The 19,393-nt window shown below is 35.0% G+C and overlaps 1 protein-coding gene across 2 annotated transcripts; it reads left to right on the top strand.

The window, feature by feature from the left end:
* The first annotated feature begins 258 nt into the window (after positions 1–258).
* Positions 259–19,298, top strand: LOC111705650 (uncharacterized). 2 transcript variants are annotated; one of them, XM_023478268.1, is made up of 15 exons: positions 259–327; positions 749–787; positions 1,906–1,958; positions 3,594–3,637; positions 4,979–5,056; positions 5,638–5,727; positions 6,260–6,351; positions 8,907–8,979; positions 9,609–9,709; positions 10,578–10,650; positions 11,432–11,539; positions 13,143–13,276; positions 16,173–16,248; positions 18,843–18,902; positions 19,189–19,298. In XM_023478268.1, exons 1-15 carry the CDS (start codon positions 293–295, stop codon positions 19,270–19,272), a joined length of 1,140 nt encoding a protein of 379 aa, XP_023334036.1. In that variant the 5' UTR covers positions 259–292; the 3' UTR covers positions 19,273–19,298. The 2 variants fall into 2 exon arrangements, with proteins under 2 accessions (XP_023334036.1, XP_023334035.1); XM_023478267.1 differs by having other exon boundaries at positions 278–327; positions 746–787.
* Positions 19,299–19,393: the final 95 nt, after the last annotated feature.

Raw genomic sequence — 19,393 nt, 5'->3', positions numbered from 1 at the left:
GAAGCCGGTCAAGGCAACTCGAACTGTTACTTGTAGAGGCAGCAAATGGAGTAACCCCTGCTATTCAGGGCCTGAATATATGTTCAGGGGTAATTACCCCTAGAATTCTAGGGAGGGGTTTTTACCCCCAGGATTCTAGGGGGGGGTATTTACCCCCAGGATTCTAGGGGGGGTATTTACCCCCAGGATTCTAGGGGGGGGGTAAATAACCCCAATAACCCCCCTTATGGCCGCCACTGTGTGTTTCTGTTGTTGTAAAATTAAGTTAATAACATTTTTTACAGATTTCTCAATGAATGCTGAACTAAACAATAATGCATCAATCAGGAATTTATCATATGACAATGTGGAATTATGATTATATCATTCATAAGAGGTTGGCGTCAAAGGTTGGCGTCAAAGGTGGCGTCAATACTGAAAAAAAAATTTTATATCAATTTTTTTTTATATTAAACGTGAAGTGATACCCTCCGGAATTTGTCTATGGGGTTGGCATACATTTTCCTCTCTTTTCAAGGGGGCTCGAGCACCCGTTTGGGTCTGAAACCCACCCTTGGAAACCACAGAGTAAAAAAATCGGCCACTTTCACGTTTCACTCCAGAGTGTGTGGGGGGGGGGGATTCCCACTGTGAACGCCTTTGACTCCCCCCTCCCCCATACTCTAATGTGAAACTTGAAAATGACAGATTTTTTTAATTGTTCCTTTTTTTAAATCCAACGATATGTAAAATAATGTTGTGAAAGTAGAGTGAAAGATCAGCAAGGAAATTTAAAAATAAAAAAGAGGTATGTACTATTGTTAAAATTAATTCGAAATATAAGGAAGACAATTTTTCCGACTCAAATTGCCGTAGCCTTTTCTCTAGATGTTTGCGTACTCTAGATCTATTTCCTCCACGTAGTGCTCACATGTCAAACCCCGCTTCTTCTCCCCCCCCCCCCTTATACAGATCCCAGCCCCGGCAGTCAGCCATAAACACTCAAGACATTAACAACTCCGTCTCAACCCTGGCTCCTCCATGATGATGATTCAGATACAGAACCAACAACAGAAGACACTGCTTACACCTAGCTCCGCGCTCCACAAAGTTCCAGAGATCCGGGCGGAACCAGACTTCCTTCCATTATCCTGTATACAGGATAAGTCCGCAATATCTCCCTCCCACAGGAGAAGACTAAGCCTAGTTGTGAGTAAGCCTGCCGTCAAGATTGATGATCTGCACCACCATCATGAAGTTCTACAAACACCTCCAATTGATATTCGTCTATAGTTTCTTTATTAATTTCTAAACCAACCAATTTTAATGCCACTTGGGAAACTATTTCAAAACATCCGTTTTATTAAATAAATGTTAGAAATATCCATGTAGATCTCCTTTTATTTTATCATATTGACTTTTAAAGTCAACAACTATGTATTATGTACTATGTACTATGTACATTGTATTTTTAACTCATGGCATTAAACATTTTTGTATTAAGTACTTCATGATTTTAAACAGCGATTCTAAACATAATTTTTTGTTAGTTTTTAATCACAGTTTTTATCTTATATTTTAGAATTGCCAGATTATTTGAATAAAAATTCAACATTTTCGAAAATTGACACACCTTGAGAATCTCTAGTTCTGTATTCGTTATTTTTAACAGGAGGTTAAGTTTCAGTAAAATATTTGGACTTGCAAATATTATGGTTTACATTGCAAGTTGTAGATCATTAATGTAGGGGGTGGGAGGGGTGAGAGCGCCCCTCCCACCTTAATCCTACTTCCAAGCCAGACTTTAAGTAAGCCCTTGGGATCACATTGTATATTAGTAAGTAAAGGAGCGCGAACTAAGAGTAGAAAAGCTTTGTTTGTTAAATTTCTGAAGATTATAAATATTTTATTCTTTTATTTCTCTAGGGAGGTGTTTTTCTTACAAAAAGATGAGAAGAAAGCTATACTCAGTTTACCAGGTTAAATTCAGACCAGAATAGATTTCTTATTCTGGTCAAATTCTAGTCTAATACTCAGAATACCAGACTCGAATCCATATTCTGGTTACATTCAAGTCTGATACTCAGAATACCAGACTAGATTTCTTATTCTGTTCAAATTGTAGTCTAATACTCAGAATACCAAACTCGAATCCATATTCTGGTTACATTCTAGTCTGATACTCAGAATACCAGACTAGATTTCTTATTCTGTTCAAATTGTAGTCTTATACTCAGAATACCAAACTCGAATCCATATTCTGGTTACATTCTAGTCTGATACTCAGAATACCAGACTAGATTTCTTATTCTGTTCAAATTCTAGTCTAATACTCAGAATACCAGACTAGAATCCATATTCTGGTTACGTTCTAGTCTGATGCTCAGAATACCAGACTAGATTTCTTAATCAAAACAAATACTAGTCTGATACACAGAATACTAAACTAGAATCCAGATTCTGGGCAGATTTTAGTCTGATTCCAGAATACCAGACTAGATTTCTGGTCAAATTCTATCTGTAACTCAGAATACCACACTAGAAACCTCATTCTGGTCAAATTCTAGTCTGCTAGTCAGAAGACCAGACTAGAATCCTTAATCTGTTCAAAATCTAGTCTGGTACTCATGAATACCAGAGCTTGTGAATCGTCATTAAAATTCGCGGAAACTTTTCTTTATTTTGGTCAAGTTCTAGTCTGCATGTAATCCTTCCCTGTATTCTGGTCAAATTCTTGTCTGGTATACATCTTATGTATCCCCTCCCGTTTAATCTGGTCAAATTCTAGTCTGATATACATTTTATGATTTTCCAATTATTTTCATTATATTTGACTAACTTTAGGCCAACTAATCATAACAACTTATATTGAAAAACAAATAATAAGTTGTTGCTTGTACAATATAATTCCCCATCACCAATTTTATTTATAACTTGAATATTTAATCTAACCGAATCAAAAGTTTGAAATATCTAGCTTCTACACGTCATTGTATTGCAAAGATATAGGAATTAGAAAATCAGAGTTTGTGACAAAGATCCAATTTCTTTTCAGACAAAGCAGAAAAATATTCCAGAAAATACTATTTGAAAATNATGGGCATATTGATTGTATATCGGATACAGATGGGCATATTGATTGTATAACGGATACAGATGGGCATATTGATTGTATAACGGATACAGATGGGCATATTGATTGTATAACGGATACAGATGGGCATATTGATTGTATAACGGATACGGATGGGCATATTGGTTGTATATCGGATACAGATGGGCATATTGATTGTATATTGGATACAGATGGGCATATTGGTTGTATATCGGGTATATATGGGCATTGATTGTATGTTGGATACAGATGGGCATATTGATTGTATAACGGATACAGATGGGATATCGATTTTATAACGGGTTTTAGACTAATATTTTGTAAGAGTGATATTTTTTACAATGTTACAAAAGCGAACTTGTAGAGCATACCAATTTGAACAGTTAACATATCAGATTCTTGTGAAGCCTCCAGAAGTAAAAAAATCAACATTTTAAAAGAAACCATATCAATGCCTATCTCTAATATAGGATATAAATAATATTCTAATTATGATCAGGTGGTGTGGTGGAGGTGGATCTGGATAAGATTAGATTATTCTTGGTAATTTACATTTATTTCATGATAGATAACTCTTTTCATACAGTTTAATCCAGTACTTCGGAGATATCGCAAGAATTTATAAAATGTCGACTAGACAATTTTTCAATGTTTTTTTACTAGTTTACCCAAATCTCAGTAACTACAAAACAAATAAATAGCCATGAATAATGAATATGCAGAAACTGATTGAGAGAGCTCCATATAATTATTCAATAAAAAAACTATATGTCTGCAGCATTCCATTATCAGTAAGATAAGAATACGACATTTTAAAAATTCTTTCTATGCCTCTGAAGTTCAGGGTTAAACTGTACTAAGAATTCAGGGTTCTACGCGCCACACTTAAAGTTTTCCCAATTTTATTCACGCATCTATGCATATAATATGAAGTTGTAATCTTTTTTTGGTATGTACGATCATACAGGGTATCCCACATCATTTTAGACCGAGAACGAGTCTAAATTACGATTTTCGGGACTAATTAGAAAATTTCATTAGAATGAATCATTTTGAAAAATAACATAAGGCTTATATAAGAATTTTCTTGTGGAAAATGATAAATTTTTCGAGTATTAAGGGGTTTTTTTGGTGGTAAAGATTGGAGATAATCTAATATGATATGGGACGCTCTGTAGCTCATAAACCTCTTGACCAATTTACCTCAAAGGAATTGAAATTTTTTGCCACAAACTCAAATTTAGAATTCCTGTTACTTTACAATCTATTGGTGTAAACCTTTATTCGATCTAACAGAATATATGGTTTGACATAGCTGGCTATGGCTTACGACATTAAATTGCAGAGATATAAGGATTAGAACATCAGAGTTTGTGGCAAAAAAAACAATTCCTTTGATTGGAAAACTCGGTAGAACCATGGGAATTTTCTTAGTTTTCTGTAAAAATTCTAAATTGAGTTGACTTTTAAAGTGAAAGTTTAGTTTCCTGTCAAATGCTGGGTTTCCAAGCTAGCTTATTTATATAAATTTATCGATGATTTTTTTGGTTCAGCCGAACTTTACTTTCTGAGAATATTTGAGAATATTTTTTATAATTTCATATATTATTTGATTTCCAATATTGGAATAAATCTATCATGATTTAACTACTGTACAGGGAAGTTAATGGAATTTTACTTTACCAAGGATTCTCAAGACTAATTTTGCCGACATAATTTTATCGCCTTTCAGATTAAAATGCTCGAATTTTCTCACGAAAACCTTGCAGAGTGGGTAGTTATTATACTTAACTGCCCCATGGGACGTAAAGTAACTTAACGTCCCTCTGTTGGGGGGAATCATAGGTCGGTAATGTAAAATATTTAAGATTGTTTATTGATTAGGTTGGGGTTAATCTAATAATCCTGGCAGCAGCAACAGTATCCTACTTGGCTTGGATGGATGCTAAGTATAATTGGCAGGTCAATTTTTTCATCTTCTAATCATTTTTTAAAATTGTAATTTTATTGTTCTTTCCGAATAAATTTGATACATTTATTTCAACTAATTTGAATTTTCAAACTGGAAAAACTGACTGCGCTCCGTTTTCTCTTCTGGAGGGTTTAGGCAACTGTTTAAACTAAAATTGAGTCCAACGCGATTCCTTTTTAATGCTTTCAATGTACCATTTGAGTCTGAATTTAGTGAATTTGAGCCGAGTCTCAAATCTGGCGGCCGAAATCCGCCAAAAACCGGTTTCACGATTTATCAAATGTTTCACCATTTACATAGCTGAGAAATTGCTTACCTGAAATAATAATCATTTAACAGTTTAATCATATAAATATAGAGCATTGTATTTTCGAGTGACAAATGTTTAATACTATTATTAGCCAACTCCGATGGCGGTCTAGCTTTCCATGTCGGGGTGGTTTTAAGATCTTTCTCCTTATACCATTGTTGAGATAGAGGAGCCATCAACCTTCAGTCCGAGTTTTTGTGTCTACAGCCTCATTTATGGAGAGATTACAAAGGTTTACAAATTGCAATGAAGATTATGTAGATAAACTCAGATGAACAGCCTGGTAGGAATGTTCTCCGATGCCTTGATGAGCTACCGGAGCTGGAGAACAACCAACAAATGATCTTTAAGGTAAATCATCATTTGAAATAGTTTGGAGATGTTGGGTACATATATAGTTAATATGGAGCTGTGGGGTGTTCTTAGATGAAGTTATTTGGCACAATGTGAACTAAATAGAAGGATAAGGTCAAGTTTAGGCGACATTACTGCTATGACATTGTAACCTCGCTTCTCTTCCAGTTTTGATATTATATACAAGTATTCAAAAAGTAAACTTATCTTTTTACTTAAGTTAATAATTCAAAACATTTTTGTTGTTTGCAATAGCTCTACAATCTGAGATCTTTATTTTTATAGCTTGTATGATGAAAAACATAAAAATAATTCACTCTTAAGTGCAATATAGTATGGCGTGGTGGACAGTTGGGAGATGCGGAAAATTTGAAAACTTTACTTTTGCATGCTGTTTTGAGAAGTATTTGTACACGTTTGTTAAAAAAAAACATTTTGTTGAGAGGATTTTCTGATTGCTTTAGGGAATAGTTGCTTTTAACTAAACTTGACTTCGTCTGCTCCGCTGGTTGAATCTTCCTTATTTCAGGGTATACACTGTTACCTAGACCCTATGCTCTACCTATCTTCCTTTAATCTTCTCATATACTGGATTATATATGGAGTCTTCATTTCAGCAAGGTAACCTAGTAGTAGGAGAGGGATAGGAGTAGGAGAGGGATGGGAGTAGGAGAGGGATAGGAATAGGAGAGAGATGGGAGTAGGAGAGGGATGGGAGTAGGAGAGGGATGGAAGTAGGAGAGGGATGGGAGTAGGAGAGGGATGGGAGTAGGAGAGGGATGGAAGTAGGAGAGGGATGGGAGTAGGAGAGGGATGGGAGTAGGAGAGGGATAGGAGTAGGAGAGGGATGGAAGTAGGAGAGGGATGGGAGTAGGAGAGGGATGGGAGTAGGAGAGGGATGGGAGTAGGAGAGGGATGGGAGTAGGAGAGGGATGGGAGTAGGAGAGGGATGGAAGTAGGAGAGGGATGGGAGTAGGAGAGGGATGGGAGTAGGAGAGGGATGGGAGTAGGAGAGAATAATTTGGAATAAAGGAAAGAAAAAATACCCAAAAATTAAAGTTTAAACAGAAAATGGGGAGATGTAGCAGAAGAAAAGACAGAAAGAGAGAAAGGTTTCAAGAAAGAAAAGGAAAAAGAAATAGAGGGAGCAAGAAAAGAAAGGTAACAAGAAAGAAAGACAACAAGTAAAAAAAGGCAGTAAGAAAATAAGGTTGCAAGAAAGAAAGGTAGCAAGAAATAAAGGCAGCAAGAAAGAAAGGCAGTAAGAAAATAGAGGTAGCAAGAAAATAAGGTAGCAAGAAAGAAAGGCAGCAAGAAAGAAAGGTAGCAAGAAAGAAAGGTAACAAGAAAGAAAGGTAACAAGAAAGTAAGGCAGTAAAAAAATAAGGTTGCAAGAAAGAAAGCAAGAAAGAAAGGTAGCAAGAAATAAAAGCAGCAAGAAAGCCAGAAAGAAAGAAAGGATGAAATAAAGAATGGAAGCAAGAAAGGAAGAAATCCCCTAGGAGACTGCTGGAAAGAAACTAGATATTTCTAAAATTGGTTTGGAAGGATTTCCAATATTTTGCATCCAACCAATAAATATTCAACAATATTCATTGACAGATTTTACGCTCTCCTATATCCACCTGATACACTTCAGATTGGTAGAAAGTACAACCCTCCTATATCCACCTGATACACTTCAGATTGGTAGAAAGTACAATATTTCCATTTTTAAACAAGTTTTTGTTATGGTTTCTTTGGATTTCTTTTACAGGATATCTGAAACTCATGGAAGCTAAATTATTATATACGTGACCTAAATATTAAAGTATCTCTTTATTTCTGTTTTCTCAGTTCTAGATCAGAAGGGAAAAATTTAAATAGCAAAACAATTTCTTTGCATTTGCCCAAAATTACGTCTCATTCTTTAAATACGGTTAAGTAAACTATACATATCCAATACACGTAGTACTCGAACTCGAACTCTTAATGTACTTTGGTCTAAGTACGATGTGCTCCTTGACTCTTGACTCTGTACCTTTTATTATGTGAAGTGTAATCCATCCACCTGGGAAAAGTATAGTGTATTATTCTATGTATCCTGGTCAAAGTACAGTGTACTCGTACTCAAACAGTGAACAGTGTACTCCCTGTACTCTAAACTCTGTACAGTGTAGGCCATGTACTCTAAACTTTGTACAACGTACTTCCTGTACCTTAAACAATGAACAGTGTACTTCCTGTACCCTAAACAATGAACTTTGTACTCCCTGTGTATTAAACGCCTACTCCATAACAATTTCATCGAGACGTATATATCCAGGTATACTCGATAACAAGATCAACCATGCTCAACTCCCTGATTCTACAGGACACACCGTCCAAATCTTAACCAGACTTAAAGGGACTGAAAAGGAAAAATGAAAGGGGGTAAAGGATGAAACCTTCAACTCCTCGGTTCTAAAGGACACACAGTCCAAATCTTAAAGAAGCTTAACTCCCCGGTTATAAAGGACACACAGCCCAAATCTCAACCAGGCTTAACTCCCTGGTTCTAAAGGACTCACAGTCCAAATCTCAACCAGGGTTAACTCCCCGGTTACACAGTCCAAATCTCAACCAGGCTTGACTCCCCGGTTCTAAAGGACACGCATTCCAAATCTCAACCAGACTTAAATCACCAGTTCTAAAGGACAAACAGTCCAACTGAAATTGGTACACAGGCAATTTCTCAACAAGTACCAAAACTTTCTTTCAGTCTTACTGAGGCTTCTGATAACTTGATCAAAAGCAGACGCTCAGTGAACTGATCTATATATCATAGTTCATATTAGATTTGAGTTATTTACAGCGTAATTACAAGTTATGAGCGGTTACTATCTATGACGCATTAAATCACATTGTACAACCTGTACCCTAAACTCTTTACAGTGTACTCCATGTACCTTTAACTCTTTACAGTGTACTCCCTGTACCCTTAACTCTTTACAGTGTATTACCTGTACTCTAAACTCTGTACAGTGTATTCCCTGTACTCTAAACTCTGTACAGTGTATTCCCTGTACTTTAAACTCTGTGCAGTGTATTCCCTATAATCTAGATTCTGTACAGTGTATTTCCTGTATTCTAAACTCTGTACAGTGTATTCCCTGTATACTCTAAACTCTGTACAGTGTACTGCAAGATACTCCTAGATTTGGTGGATTCTGTGATATCTGCAGTGTGTTGATGACCCTCCCCCACACCCTCGTCATCATTATCTGGGAGGTTAGCAGATTTATTTATTCACAATTAAATCAAGCTATACAGTAAACATTGGTGAAAATTGTTCCCCAACTAATGAGACCAGGGACCGAAAGTAATGAATTGGAGAGGTCACTGAATTACCTACCGCAGACTCATGAATCTCATGAATCATTAACTTTGATTTAAGATTTGAACCGGCGGCAGATAGTTCTGCGACCCAGCTCAAATTCATTAATTTCGGTCCTAGTAACTATATTTTATGAATAGTGAGAATTAGTTGAACCATGCACCACCGACTAATCCAATTCTTTTATAAGCCATCCGGGTCATGGTTAAGGAAAGTGGTTCAATTTATTCTACATAGTTTGACTACTTCTCATATTCATAAAATCTGGTCTATCGATTTTGAAAGGTTAATTCGGCATTAGCCTCTCCAACGCTTTATACTTGTAGCCATGGATATGGAGATTTTAAAGCTGAAAAGTGTTTGTTTGAAAGTTTCAGTTCTGATTGTTAAATTGAAAAAGTAGGACAAGAAATATTGTCGAATTTTGTTTTATGTTGCAATCTTTTCCCTATTTCATAAATACATTCAAACAACTTAGTATCTAGCTTTCTTTTATCATTGTTGTTGATTTTATCTATTTCAGATAGGTGTTGCTGCATCAATTATCAGTGTACTTTTTGCCCTCAAAGACCTTCCTTGGAATGAGCTGAAAGAGTTCAGTGAACAGTCCTACACAGATCTTAGGTTAGTTTAGAGAACAGTCCTATACAGATCTAAGATTAGTTTAGAGAACAGTCCTACACAGATCTTAGGCTAGTTTAGAGAACAGTCCTATATAAATCTAAGGTTAGTTCAGAGAACAGTCCTATACAGATCCAAGGTTAGATTAGAGAACAGTCCTACACAAATCTTAGGTTAGTTCAGAGAACAGTCTTATATAGATCTTAGGTTAGTTTATAGATGATTCCTACACAGATCTTAGGTTAGTTTAGAGAACAGTCCTACACAGATCTTAGGTTAGTTTAGAGAACAGTCCTATACATATCTTAAGTTAGTTTAGTGAATAGCCTTATACAGATATTAAATTAGTTTAGAGAACAGTCCTATACAGATCTTAGTTTAGTTTAGAGAACAGTCCTATACAGATCTTAGATTAGTTTAGTGAGCAGTCCTACACAGATCTTAGGTTAGTTTAGAGAACAGACCTCACTAGATCTAAGGTTAGTTTAGAGAACAGTCCTACACAGATCTTAGGTTAGTTTAGAGAAAAGTCCTATACAGATCTAAGGTTAGTTTAGAGAACAGTCCTATAGAGATCATAGGTTAGTTTAGAGAACAGTCCTACACAGATCTTAGGTTAGTTTAGAGAACATTTCTAAACAGATCTTAGATTAGTTTTGTGAGCAGCCCTATAAAAATATTAGGTTAGTTTAATTATATCTAAACATGCTTCCTGTTTTTTTTAAAGAATAAAAATTAAAAGTAAATTGGTAGAATCTTCCCTTCCAAGCGTTTCTGAAGTTCTTAAATTTCGAAATTTTTTTATTTTACTTGAAGGTCAACAATTTAATCTTTTTTAGAAATATTTCGACTTTTTATTATTATATTCCAGGTATATTGAAGAGTTCTATCAACGATGGGGTCCCTGGATTGCTGTCCTTTACATACTCTGCTTTCCTGTCCAGGTTTATGCATAGACATCATAAAATTTACAACAAAGAGATTAGGATTCTGATCCCCGTTTGATCCGCAACATTTTGGCTTCCTGAACCCTGATCCAGATCCACAAAGAATTGCGGATCCACGGGTTTTGGATCCAAGCATGAAAAATATCAACCAAACCTGCTAAAAAACCTTTTGTTCTCAAAACATAAAACTCGTTTGTTAATTTCCTAAAAATGGTCGAAATTTAACCAAAAATTCTAAGTTAGTCGGAATAAGCGAAATGCAAGTTTAAGTTTATTAAATATGTATTTGTTTGTTAGAAACAGATTCACAGTTTACACAGTCTTATCTTATTTGCACTCAAACTGTTAATGACAGAAACTCGAACCTTTAAAGTTTATTATCCAGAAAACTTCTTTAAAATAAAGTTTATTATCAAGAAAACTTCTTTGTCTCTTTTTTTGGTGTTTTTTCCGAAGGCATTCTCCAAAGGTGACTTCCCAAGTGAACATTCCCAAATGTGCAATTTCGCAACTTTCCAAAGGTTGGGTTATGCCATCTGATCCGCACCGCAGGCTGCAATGAGGGAGGGGGGTTCTGCGGCTAGGATGGGCTAAAAAAACATCCTTTTTTGACCTTTTATTGTCCCAAAGTTCTGTAGAAGTGACAGTAGAACAAAGAGAGAATAAAGGGGTTTTCCATTTACTTTGATGGATTAGGTAACGTACATCTTATTAATTATTACTTGTAGAAAAAAAAACAAATATTATTTTTAAATCAATTTTTATGTTTTGCTTTTAGATCAGTTTCGTTTGCCTTCCCTTTCTAATGACAAGAAGTCCAATAGAAACTGATTCAAGCAGTAGTAAACAAATAACTGCCTCAAACAGCACTGAAAACCCATCTCAGGTTAATTTAGATTTATATTGTGCATTCTTTGAATCTACAAAAGAACTAGCTGAAGTTCCCGACGTTGCCCGTGGAAAACAAACATCTATCTATATATATATTTGGCTTGTATGTTTGTTTGTTAGCTTGTGTCCAATAAACGTCAAAACGGCTTAACCGATCGGGCCAACATTTTGTGTGGGACCTCACATGACCACAGGAAAGATTTTTGAATGAATAAGAAATCAAATTAGCCTCAAAACAAAATTTGATTAACATTTGAAAATCCACGAAATTTTTTTTTATAAAATCCGCGAACTTTTTTCTTGTTTTTGTTTTACAATACAATGTATAAAAAGAGAAAATGTTCACAATGGAAATAAAAGCGAAGATATATTTATAGTCATATACACAGCCTGTTAAACAGTTAACCCCAAGCAATAAGGGTTAATCTAGATCAATTTAAATGTCAGTTGCGTACCCGTCAATTTGCATAGATATAGAGACTTCCTTTTGAAACATTGTTGCACTATTTTGTAGCGTCTTTCGCGAAAACTTAAATGATTTCCAGATTTATCAGAGCTTGTCCCAAAACTTAATATTCAAAAAATTTTGTAAAATTTGGCACAAAGTTGATATTTTACGATCTTCGCGAACTTTGTTGGAAATTCGCAGCATCAAGTTTCAAACATCGTAAAAATATCAAAAATCGTCCCAATAGTTTTTTGTTCCCCTCTTATTAGTGATTCCTACATCCTCCTTAAATAACGTTTTATGAAACTCATTTTAAACTGATAAACATTATTATTGTATAATTTTTACAATTTCTTCTATATATATATTTGTTCTGGGGTTAGCGTCCTCTCATAAATTCTTTTTATCTATATTTATGACCTGGTTAAAGAAATTCGGCTTTACCAAGATTACTAAACTAGATTTCCACCGGTTATTTTATTGCTTAAAGGAACCGTTAACATGAACCTCCATTTGTACAACGGTACCCTTTAACCCGTTTTATAACCAAAATATACTCATGATGTTATCCTTGTTCTACCTTCTACAAATTCATTAGTTTCAATTGTGGTTTCTTTAAAAGAAAGGGAAAGGGTACCATTGTAAATCTGGTGTGCCTGTTTATTTTTTGAATTGAGGGTAAGTTGAAATTACGGAGAACAGTCACTTTAAATCGACCGTTTCTATTTTTTTTAAAAACTTTTTACAAAAATGTAGCTTAGGATTAAAATGACTTTTATTAGAAACTCCAAGGTGTCCCAAAAAACGCTCTTTCAGACATTATGGCTCTTACCATGGTTCGATTCTTAAATTTTGAACCAGTTTTAAAAATCTGTGGAACATTTCCGATCGATTGATATCAATATTTAGTATTTAGCAGACAAATTAAAGAAATTAATACAGTTGAAATTTGACATTTTGGCATGTTTTGATCAAATTGATTTCATGAATTTGAAAAACTGGAAATCTTATTAAAAAATGCGCAGGTATTCTTTAAGAATGACAAAACCTTGATTTACAATGCATGAAAGAAATTTCCTGGTTGTATAAATTTGGCAAATTTCGGGTTGTGTACTTTATAATATAAATAAAATAATGAATTATCTTTTAGAGAGGAAAAGATGTTGTGCAAGGTCGATATCTGATCAAGATTAAAGAAAAGTTTCTTGACCTGCTCTCTAAACTTATTAATGGCTCAAGCAAACCAACGGATAACAAACAGGAAATACCCACTTCCTGTAAAAGGTTTGTATAGACATTTCTTTGTTAAAGGGACATTCAACGTGATTTTAGGTGTTCCTTCATCTAAAGATTTGAATTCCCGGTTCACAATAGTAACCTTTAAAGGGAGTGTTCGCGAAAAATGAAAAGGGGTATAGGCTTACGGCGAAAAATAATCGCTTTTGATCGCTACTGATCTTACTTCTATCTGTTGGGTCTATAAGGAGAAAATTGATAAAAACGACTTATAATGAAGAACGTAGCGTCCATACAAATTCAGAAAGTTGCAATAAACGACTCGTATCGTAAAATAATTAATTTAATTTTAAACAAATCATTCAGATATTACAACCTAATGTCATCGATTTTTTTTGACGCATTCCTTATAGTTAATATTTCATAATATTTGATAGTTGTTTTATATACAATGCACTTAAAACGATTTTTTTCCGCTAGGTGTCTGCCACGTGTAATCATTCAAAGCATCGAGAGCAGAGACAAATGGCGGCCAACTATTTCAAGGGTTGGCCGGCCCTAAGCTCTGCTGTTTCAGATACATCAGTCAATTTTTTTGCTTTTCTTTAATGCATTAATTCACGAGTCATCTAATTTAAATATCTAAGAATCTAGAATAGACTTAATTTTTTCTTAGACAAAGGTACGATCGTTGATTATCCCTTTCAGTTTAGGGTCAATTAGCATTTAATTAAAAACTTTCTTGAAATACTTATTATAATAGTTTTAATCAATAGTTCTTGTTTAACTGATTCCCCTCCCTCTAACATAAATTTTAAGCTGAAGAAAATAATTTAAAACTTTTCAAAAATTCTCAGCTATAAATGGAGCAGTTTGCATTTCATGAGACTCTTAAACTTGGCTCTCCGCGTTCAATTTATTTATGTTTTACAATTAAACTTCAACTGCTTTATTCAAAATATCTCTTTATCACGAAACCCGGCCAACCATAAAACATTTTAAAAACGTTTTTTTTCAATCTTAGTTCTAAAATCAATTTTTAAACGTTTGAGGACTGCTTAAGCATGGCCGGTTCACAGCGGTACCATTTACATCTTTATATGTCTAACAAGAGTTTCTATTTTGAACAAAGTTAATTTCCTTCCATTATTCTGTTGCATAAATATGCAAAGTCACTTTTATAGAGAACCGCAATGGAAAATAATCAATATTCAGACAAAGCTTGCATGCTATTGTGAATCAGACCACTCGGGACCCTTGGGCGGACACTTACGTGGACAGACAGATTTATTGTAATATTTTAACCGCGTGTTCTTTCTTTTGTCCGGACTATATTTGATGTGACACCGACCACTGTACCACCATGTGTCCGGACTATGTATGATAGGACACCGACCACTGGTCATACCATGTGTCCGGACTATGTATGATAGGACACCGACCACTGGTCATACCATGTGTCCAGACTATGTCTGCTGTGACACCAACCACTGTCCTGCCATGTGTCCGGATTATGTCTAATGTAACACGGACCACTGTCATACCATGTGTTCGGATTATGTCTGATGTGACACCGACCACTGTTCATACCATGTGTCCGGACTATGCTTGATGTGACACCGACCACTGTTCATACCATGTGTCCGGACTATGTCTGATGTGACACCGACACTGTTCATACCATGTGTCCGGACTATGGCTGATGTGACACCGACCGTACTGTTCCACCATGTGTACAATGTCATCTTATCTTAATGAATATAAAAATATCATTGACCAAGATATATCACAGACTCAGCATTAGAACAGTTTTTATTGACTTTAGCTTGGGCCTGCAATCTTTTAAATGGAGGGTCACTTGAAATTACGTTTACATTCTTCAGTCCCTTCTTTTGATCAATTATTTTTCAATAAAGTATTCAATTTACACCAAAATACGAAAAAACTTAAACTGAAATATATGTTGACAAAGAATATTAAACTAACGTCAGCTTGTAACTAACCTCAACCTTTTATACGAACCTTCTTGCTAAAAAATACTGACAAAAGATTTAGTCTGTTCTGTTAAAAGTCTATGTTATGCAAGCCCTGTAAATTATGAATCCGGCAAAAAGATGAGACAGCTCTATGATTTTCTCCCATATACAGTCACGAGAAATTATTTCAATGCATTCAAATGATGCAACGGGAAAAGTTTCAACTTCAATGAACTCTCTTTAATCATCATCAAGACGACCCCCCCTCCCCCTCTCCCCCTAATTGAGTTTAACCCTCCGTCTCTCTCTCTGAAGTAGAACCAACTTCAAAAGAGATGTTTTCTAGAAAATAGTTAGAATTTGATTGCAATTTCCGGGAGAAGCAAACTAAAAGGTTTTCAAGTAAATTCAATTCCTTCTGTTCTCATCAGTAGTACCTTCTCAGATTGACGGCGCACCGGCCAGTTGAGAAAAAAATATTTTTTTTTATTTAAAGGACTGTCGCAATTTTAAATAACCCTGCGTTAAAGAACACCCTTCCCGATTCACAATGGCACCTTTTAAAACTATATATACCCAGTAGTGTGGATAATATAGTCGTTTTTTAGCTTAAAACTGTATTTTAGCAATTTCCTGCATTGTTTCTCTTTGATGTATAAATCCGCAAGTCGCTTTGTAAAGAACCCTAAATTGAACATAGTCAATTTTTCAAAAAAAACTAGAATAATGAAAAAAAACTAATTCTGAAAACGTATCCACCCCCCCAAAGTAGGAGTTTTGAACGTCGAATTTACGCTCAAACTCAGGATTTACAGATCTTTAAAAAGTTTAATATGAATTAAAATGAATCCAAAAGAAGTTTTCCACAACACTGCATACTCAGTTCAACTACCTTACATAGCCGGTCACTTCCTTTAACAATTTTTTAGAATAACAATTTCTCGTTAAATAATCCTAATTGATTTCAGGAATGATATATCCGACGACTCTGAGTATGTTTGCCTAGAGGAACTGGATACAAGTACAGCTGATACTGATCCTGAGGTTGGTAATATTTAATCTGGATACTTAATCTGGATTTGGTGATGTGTAATGTATTGTGTTACATATTGAGACATGGTGAATCATTGGTTTATACTTGGTGATCTATTGGTTTATACTTGTTGATATACTTGGTGATTCATTGGTATTCTGTGATTCATTGGTGTTACTTGGTGTTGTGATTCATTGTTACTTGATGACACTTGGTGATTCATTGGTGTTTCTTGGTGATATACTTGGTGATTCATTGGTGTTACTTGGTGATATTCTTCGTGATTCATTGGTGTTTTTTGGTGATGCACACTGCACAGTGATGCAGTAATACTTAGGGGTACAGTGCAGCATATAACTTGACATCAAGGATTAATTAAGAAATTAAGTTAGCAATGAACAAAAGCTTATCAAAGCACTGGTTAGCATTAAAAAAGTGTATTTTCTGCCAATTCTCAACAAAAACCCACAATATATAATGCCTTTAAAAATTAATCAAGATAGGAATCAATAAAAAGTTAGTACTAAAAAAAGGGTGGCAGAGCGCCCCCAAATTACCAGTTATTCTATCTTAATAATACACAGAAAAGGCATTCACATTTACAGCACAAAATTTAGTTATCGCAGTTATTATGCATCACCCTGTGTTCCAGCTGTATTTTGACTCACCCTGTAATATCTCCCTTTATTACATTGTTAAGGTCCTGGCATGATATTGCAAAGCTTATTTCTCTTTTTATTCAACCATGATATCCCATTAACCCGTGGTAAACTCAGGGATCAACCATAGAGGACACTCGAGCTTAGACTCAACCATAGAGGACACTCGAGCTTAGACTCAACCATAGAGGGCACTCGAGCTTAGACTCAACCATAGTGGACAAAACTTAGACTTAACCAGAGAGAACATAACTTAGACTCAACCATAGAGGACACAACTTAGACTCAACCATAGAGGACACAACTTAAACTTAACCATAGAGGATAAAACTTAGACTCAACCATAGAGGACACATCCGTGGTAAACTCAGGGATCAACCATAGAGGACACTCGAGCTTAGACTCAACCATAGAGGACACTCGAGCTTAGACTCAACCATAGAGGACACAACTTAGACTAAACCATAGAGGACACAACTTAGACTCAACCATAGAGGATACAACTTAGACTCAACCATAGAGGACACATCTTAGACTCAACCATAGAGGACACTCGAGCTTAGACTCAACCATAGAGGACACAACTTAGACTAAACCATAGAGGACACAACTTAGACTCGACCATAGAGGACACAACTTAGACTCAACCATAGAGGACACGACTTAGTCTCGACCATAGAGGACACAACTTAGACTCAACTATAGAGGACACTCGAGCTTAAACTCAACTATAGAGGACACAACTAGGACTCAACCATAGAGGATACAACTTAGACTCAACCATAGAGGATGCAACTTAGACTCGACCATATCAAGAACACATCTTAAGCTCAACCATAGAGGATACAACTTAGGCTCTACCATAGAGGACACTCTAAACTTGGACTTAACCATTGAGGATATACTCCTTAGATTCATCCGTAAAGGAACCTTTAGCTTGGTCTCAACCATAGATGACACTCTAGCTTGGTCTCAACCATAGAGGACACTCTAGCTTAGTCTCAACCATAGAGGATACCTAACGCTGAAGAATACTCTAGTTTGAGCTGACCCTATAGTTATTTATACTTATCTATGCGAACCTTACTCTGTATCCTATCTCCATTTCACCATATTTAATGTATTATTATGGACATTAGAATCAGATTTAAGTGTCAATCTCGACTCTTGGCCTCATGTTCTACTCCAGCCAGAACCAGGGCATCAAGAATTTATAAAAATTTTACACAAGAGATTTTACAGAATCTCCCCCCTAGTTCAATTATCTTCTTTTTCTAAAAATTATTTAAATTTCATAAGAAAAAAAATTTTAATTAATGATTATAATTTTTTAAGCAATTTTTTTAAATCCAAAAGTTCTTTGAATAAATTATTATTTTTATTCAATTTTGAGTTGATTTGTAAAATGCTAGATTGATTGATTGATTGTTGAATAAAAGCGTGTTATTGGATTAAATTTGAACTAAAGCATTGGATTGAAAGAGTAAAAATTTGGCTTTTCATCGAACTGTGTACACACAGAGTTAGGTTTGAAAAGAAATATTGAATGGTTTGATTTTACTGATAACAAATTTATTGTGAGTAAAATATGTGCAGTAAGAGGGGGGGAGGGCTTGTTTCCATCTTCTGTGAACCCAACTGATTCAGCAATAAATAATAAAAGTATTGAAACATGATCAAACTAGATTTAATATTTTGACAACTTTCAACAGCTTGCTTTTTATATTAGTTTTCTTGATTTGTCCAGTATTATTTTATTATTTATCATACTGCAAAGCATGAAATAAACCTTAAAAACAATATCAAATAAATAAACTATGTTGAGTGAAAAGTATGCTCATATCTAAATGCAGTAAACGCAATTTACATTTATTTCATGGTTAAAATTTACTGAAGAATATGTTTGAAGATGATAAGAAGCTTTTTATAAATAATTCTATCAATAGTTGGCCAGCCTTTATCAATGTGAAATGCCTCTGGAAAAGCTTGAGCACTTCAAAACCCAGGTGAATAATTATTTATTGATTAAAAATTCAAATTCAAGGTTTTGCAAAAATTTAGTTTCTGACCGTTATTGAACACTTATAACTCAGATGTTCTAGCTTGTGTTTGTTGATTTTGGAAATTACTAAAATTCTTTATGTTTTGAAGGAATTTAATATATCTTGACCTGAATAAAATCATCATTTCGGCCCAGGCCTACATACAATTTAGGCCCCGTTGGTTCAGCTGTTGCAAAGTTTATAAACAAGACAAATATTAATATATTCTAAAAAATATTCATTATTTTAGAAACTGTTTTCTCGTGTACGTCGTGTGTCCTGGCGTAGTGGTCAAACAGCTGGTCAGGCGGTCCTGGGCACCATGCAGAAGTAAGTTTTGTATTTTTAACTATTCCTTTTGTTGTTGTTAGTTGATTTTGATGAATTTCTGGACTATAATGCATGGCTTTGATCTGGATTTTTCAAGTTTTGAACGAAAATTTGTGGCATGACAG

Source organism: Eurytemora carolleeae, unplaced genomic scaffold, assembly GCF_000591075.1.
Source record: "Eurytemora carolleeae unplaced genomic scaffold, Eaff_2.0 scaffold612, whole genome shotgun sequence".
In the NCBI taxonomy this organism is placed as follows: domain Eukaryota; kingdom Metazoa; phylum Arthropoda; class Copepoda; order Calanoida; family Temoridae; genus Eurytemora; species Eurytemora carolleeae.
The sequence above is the reverse complement of the archived record's forward strand: the minus strand, read 5'-3'. Positions and strand labels throughout refer to the sequence as shown.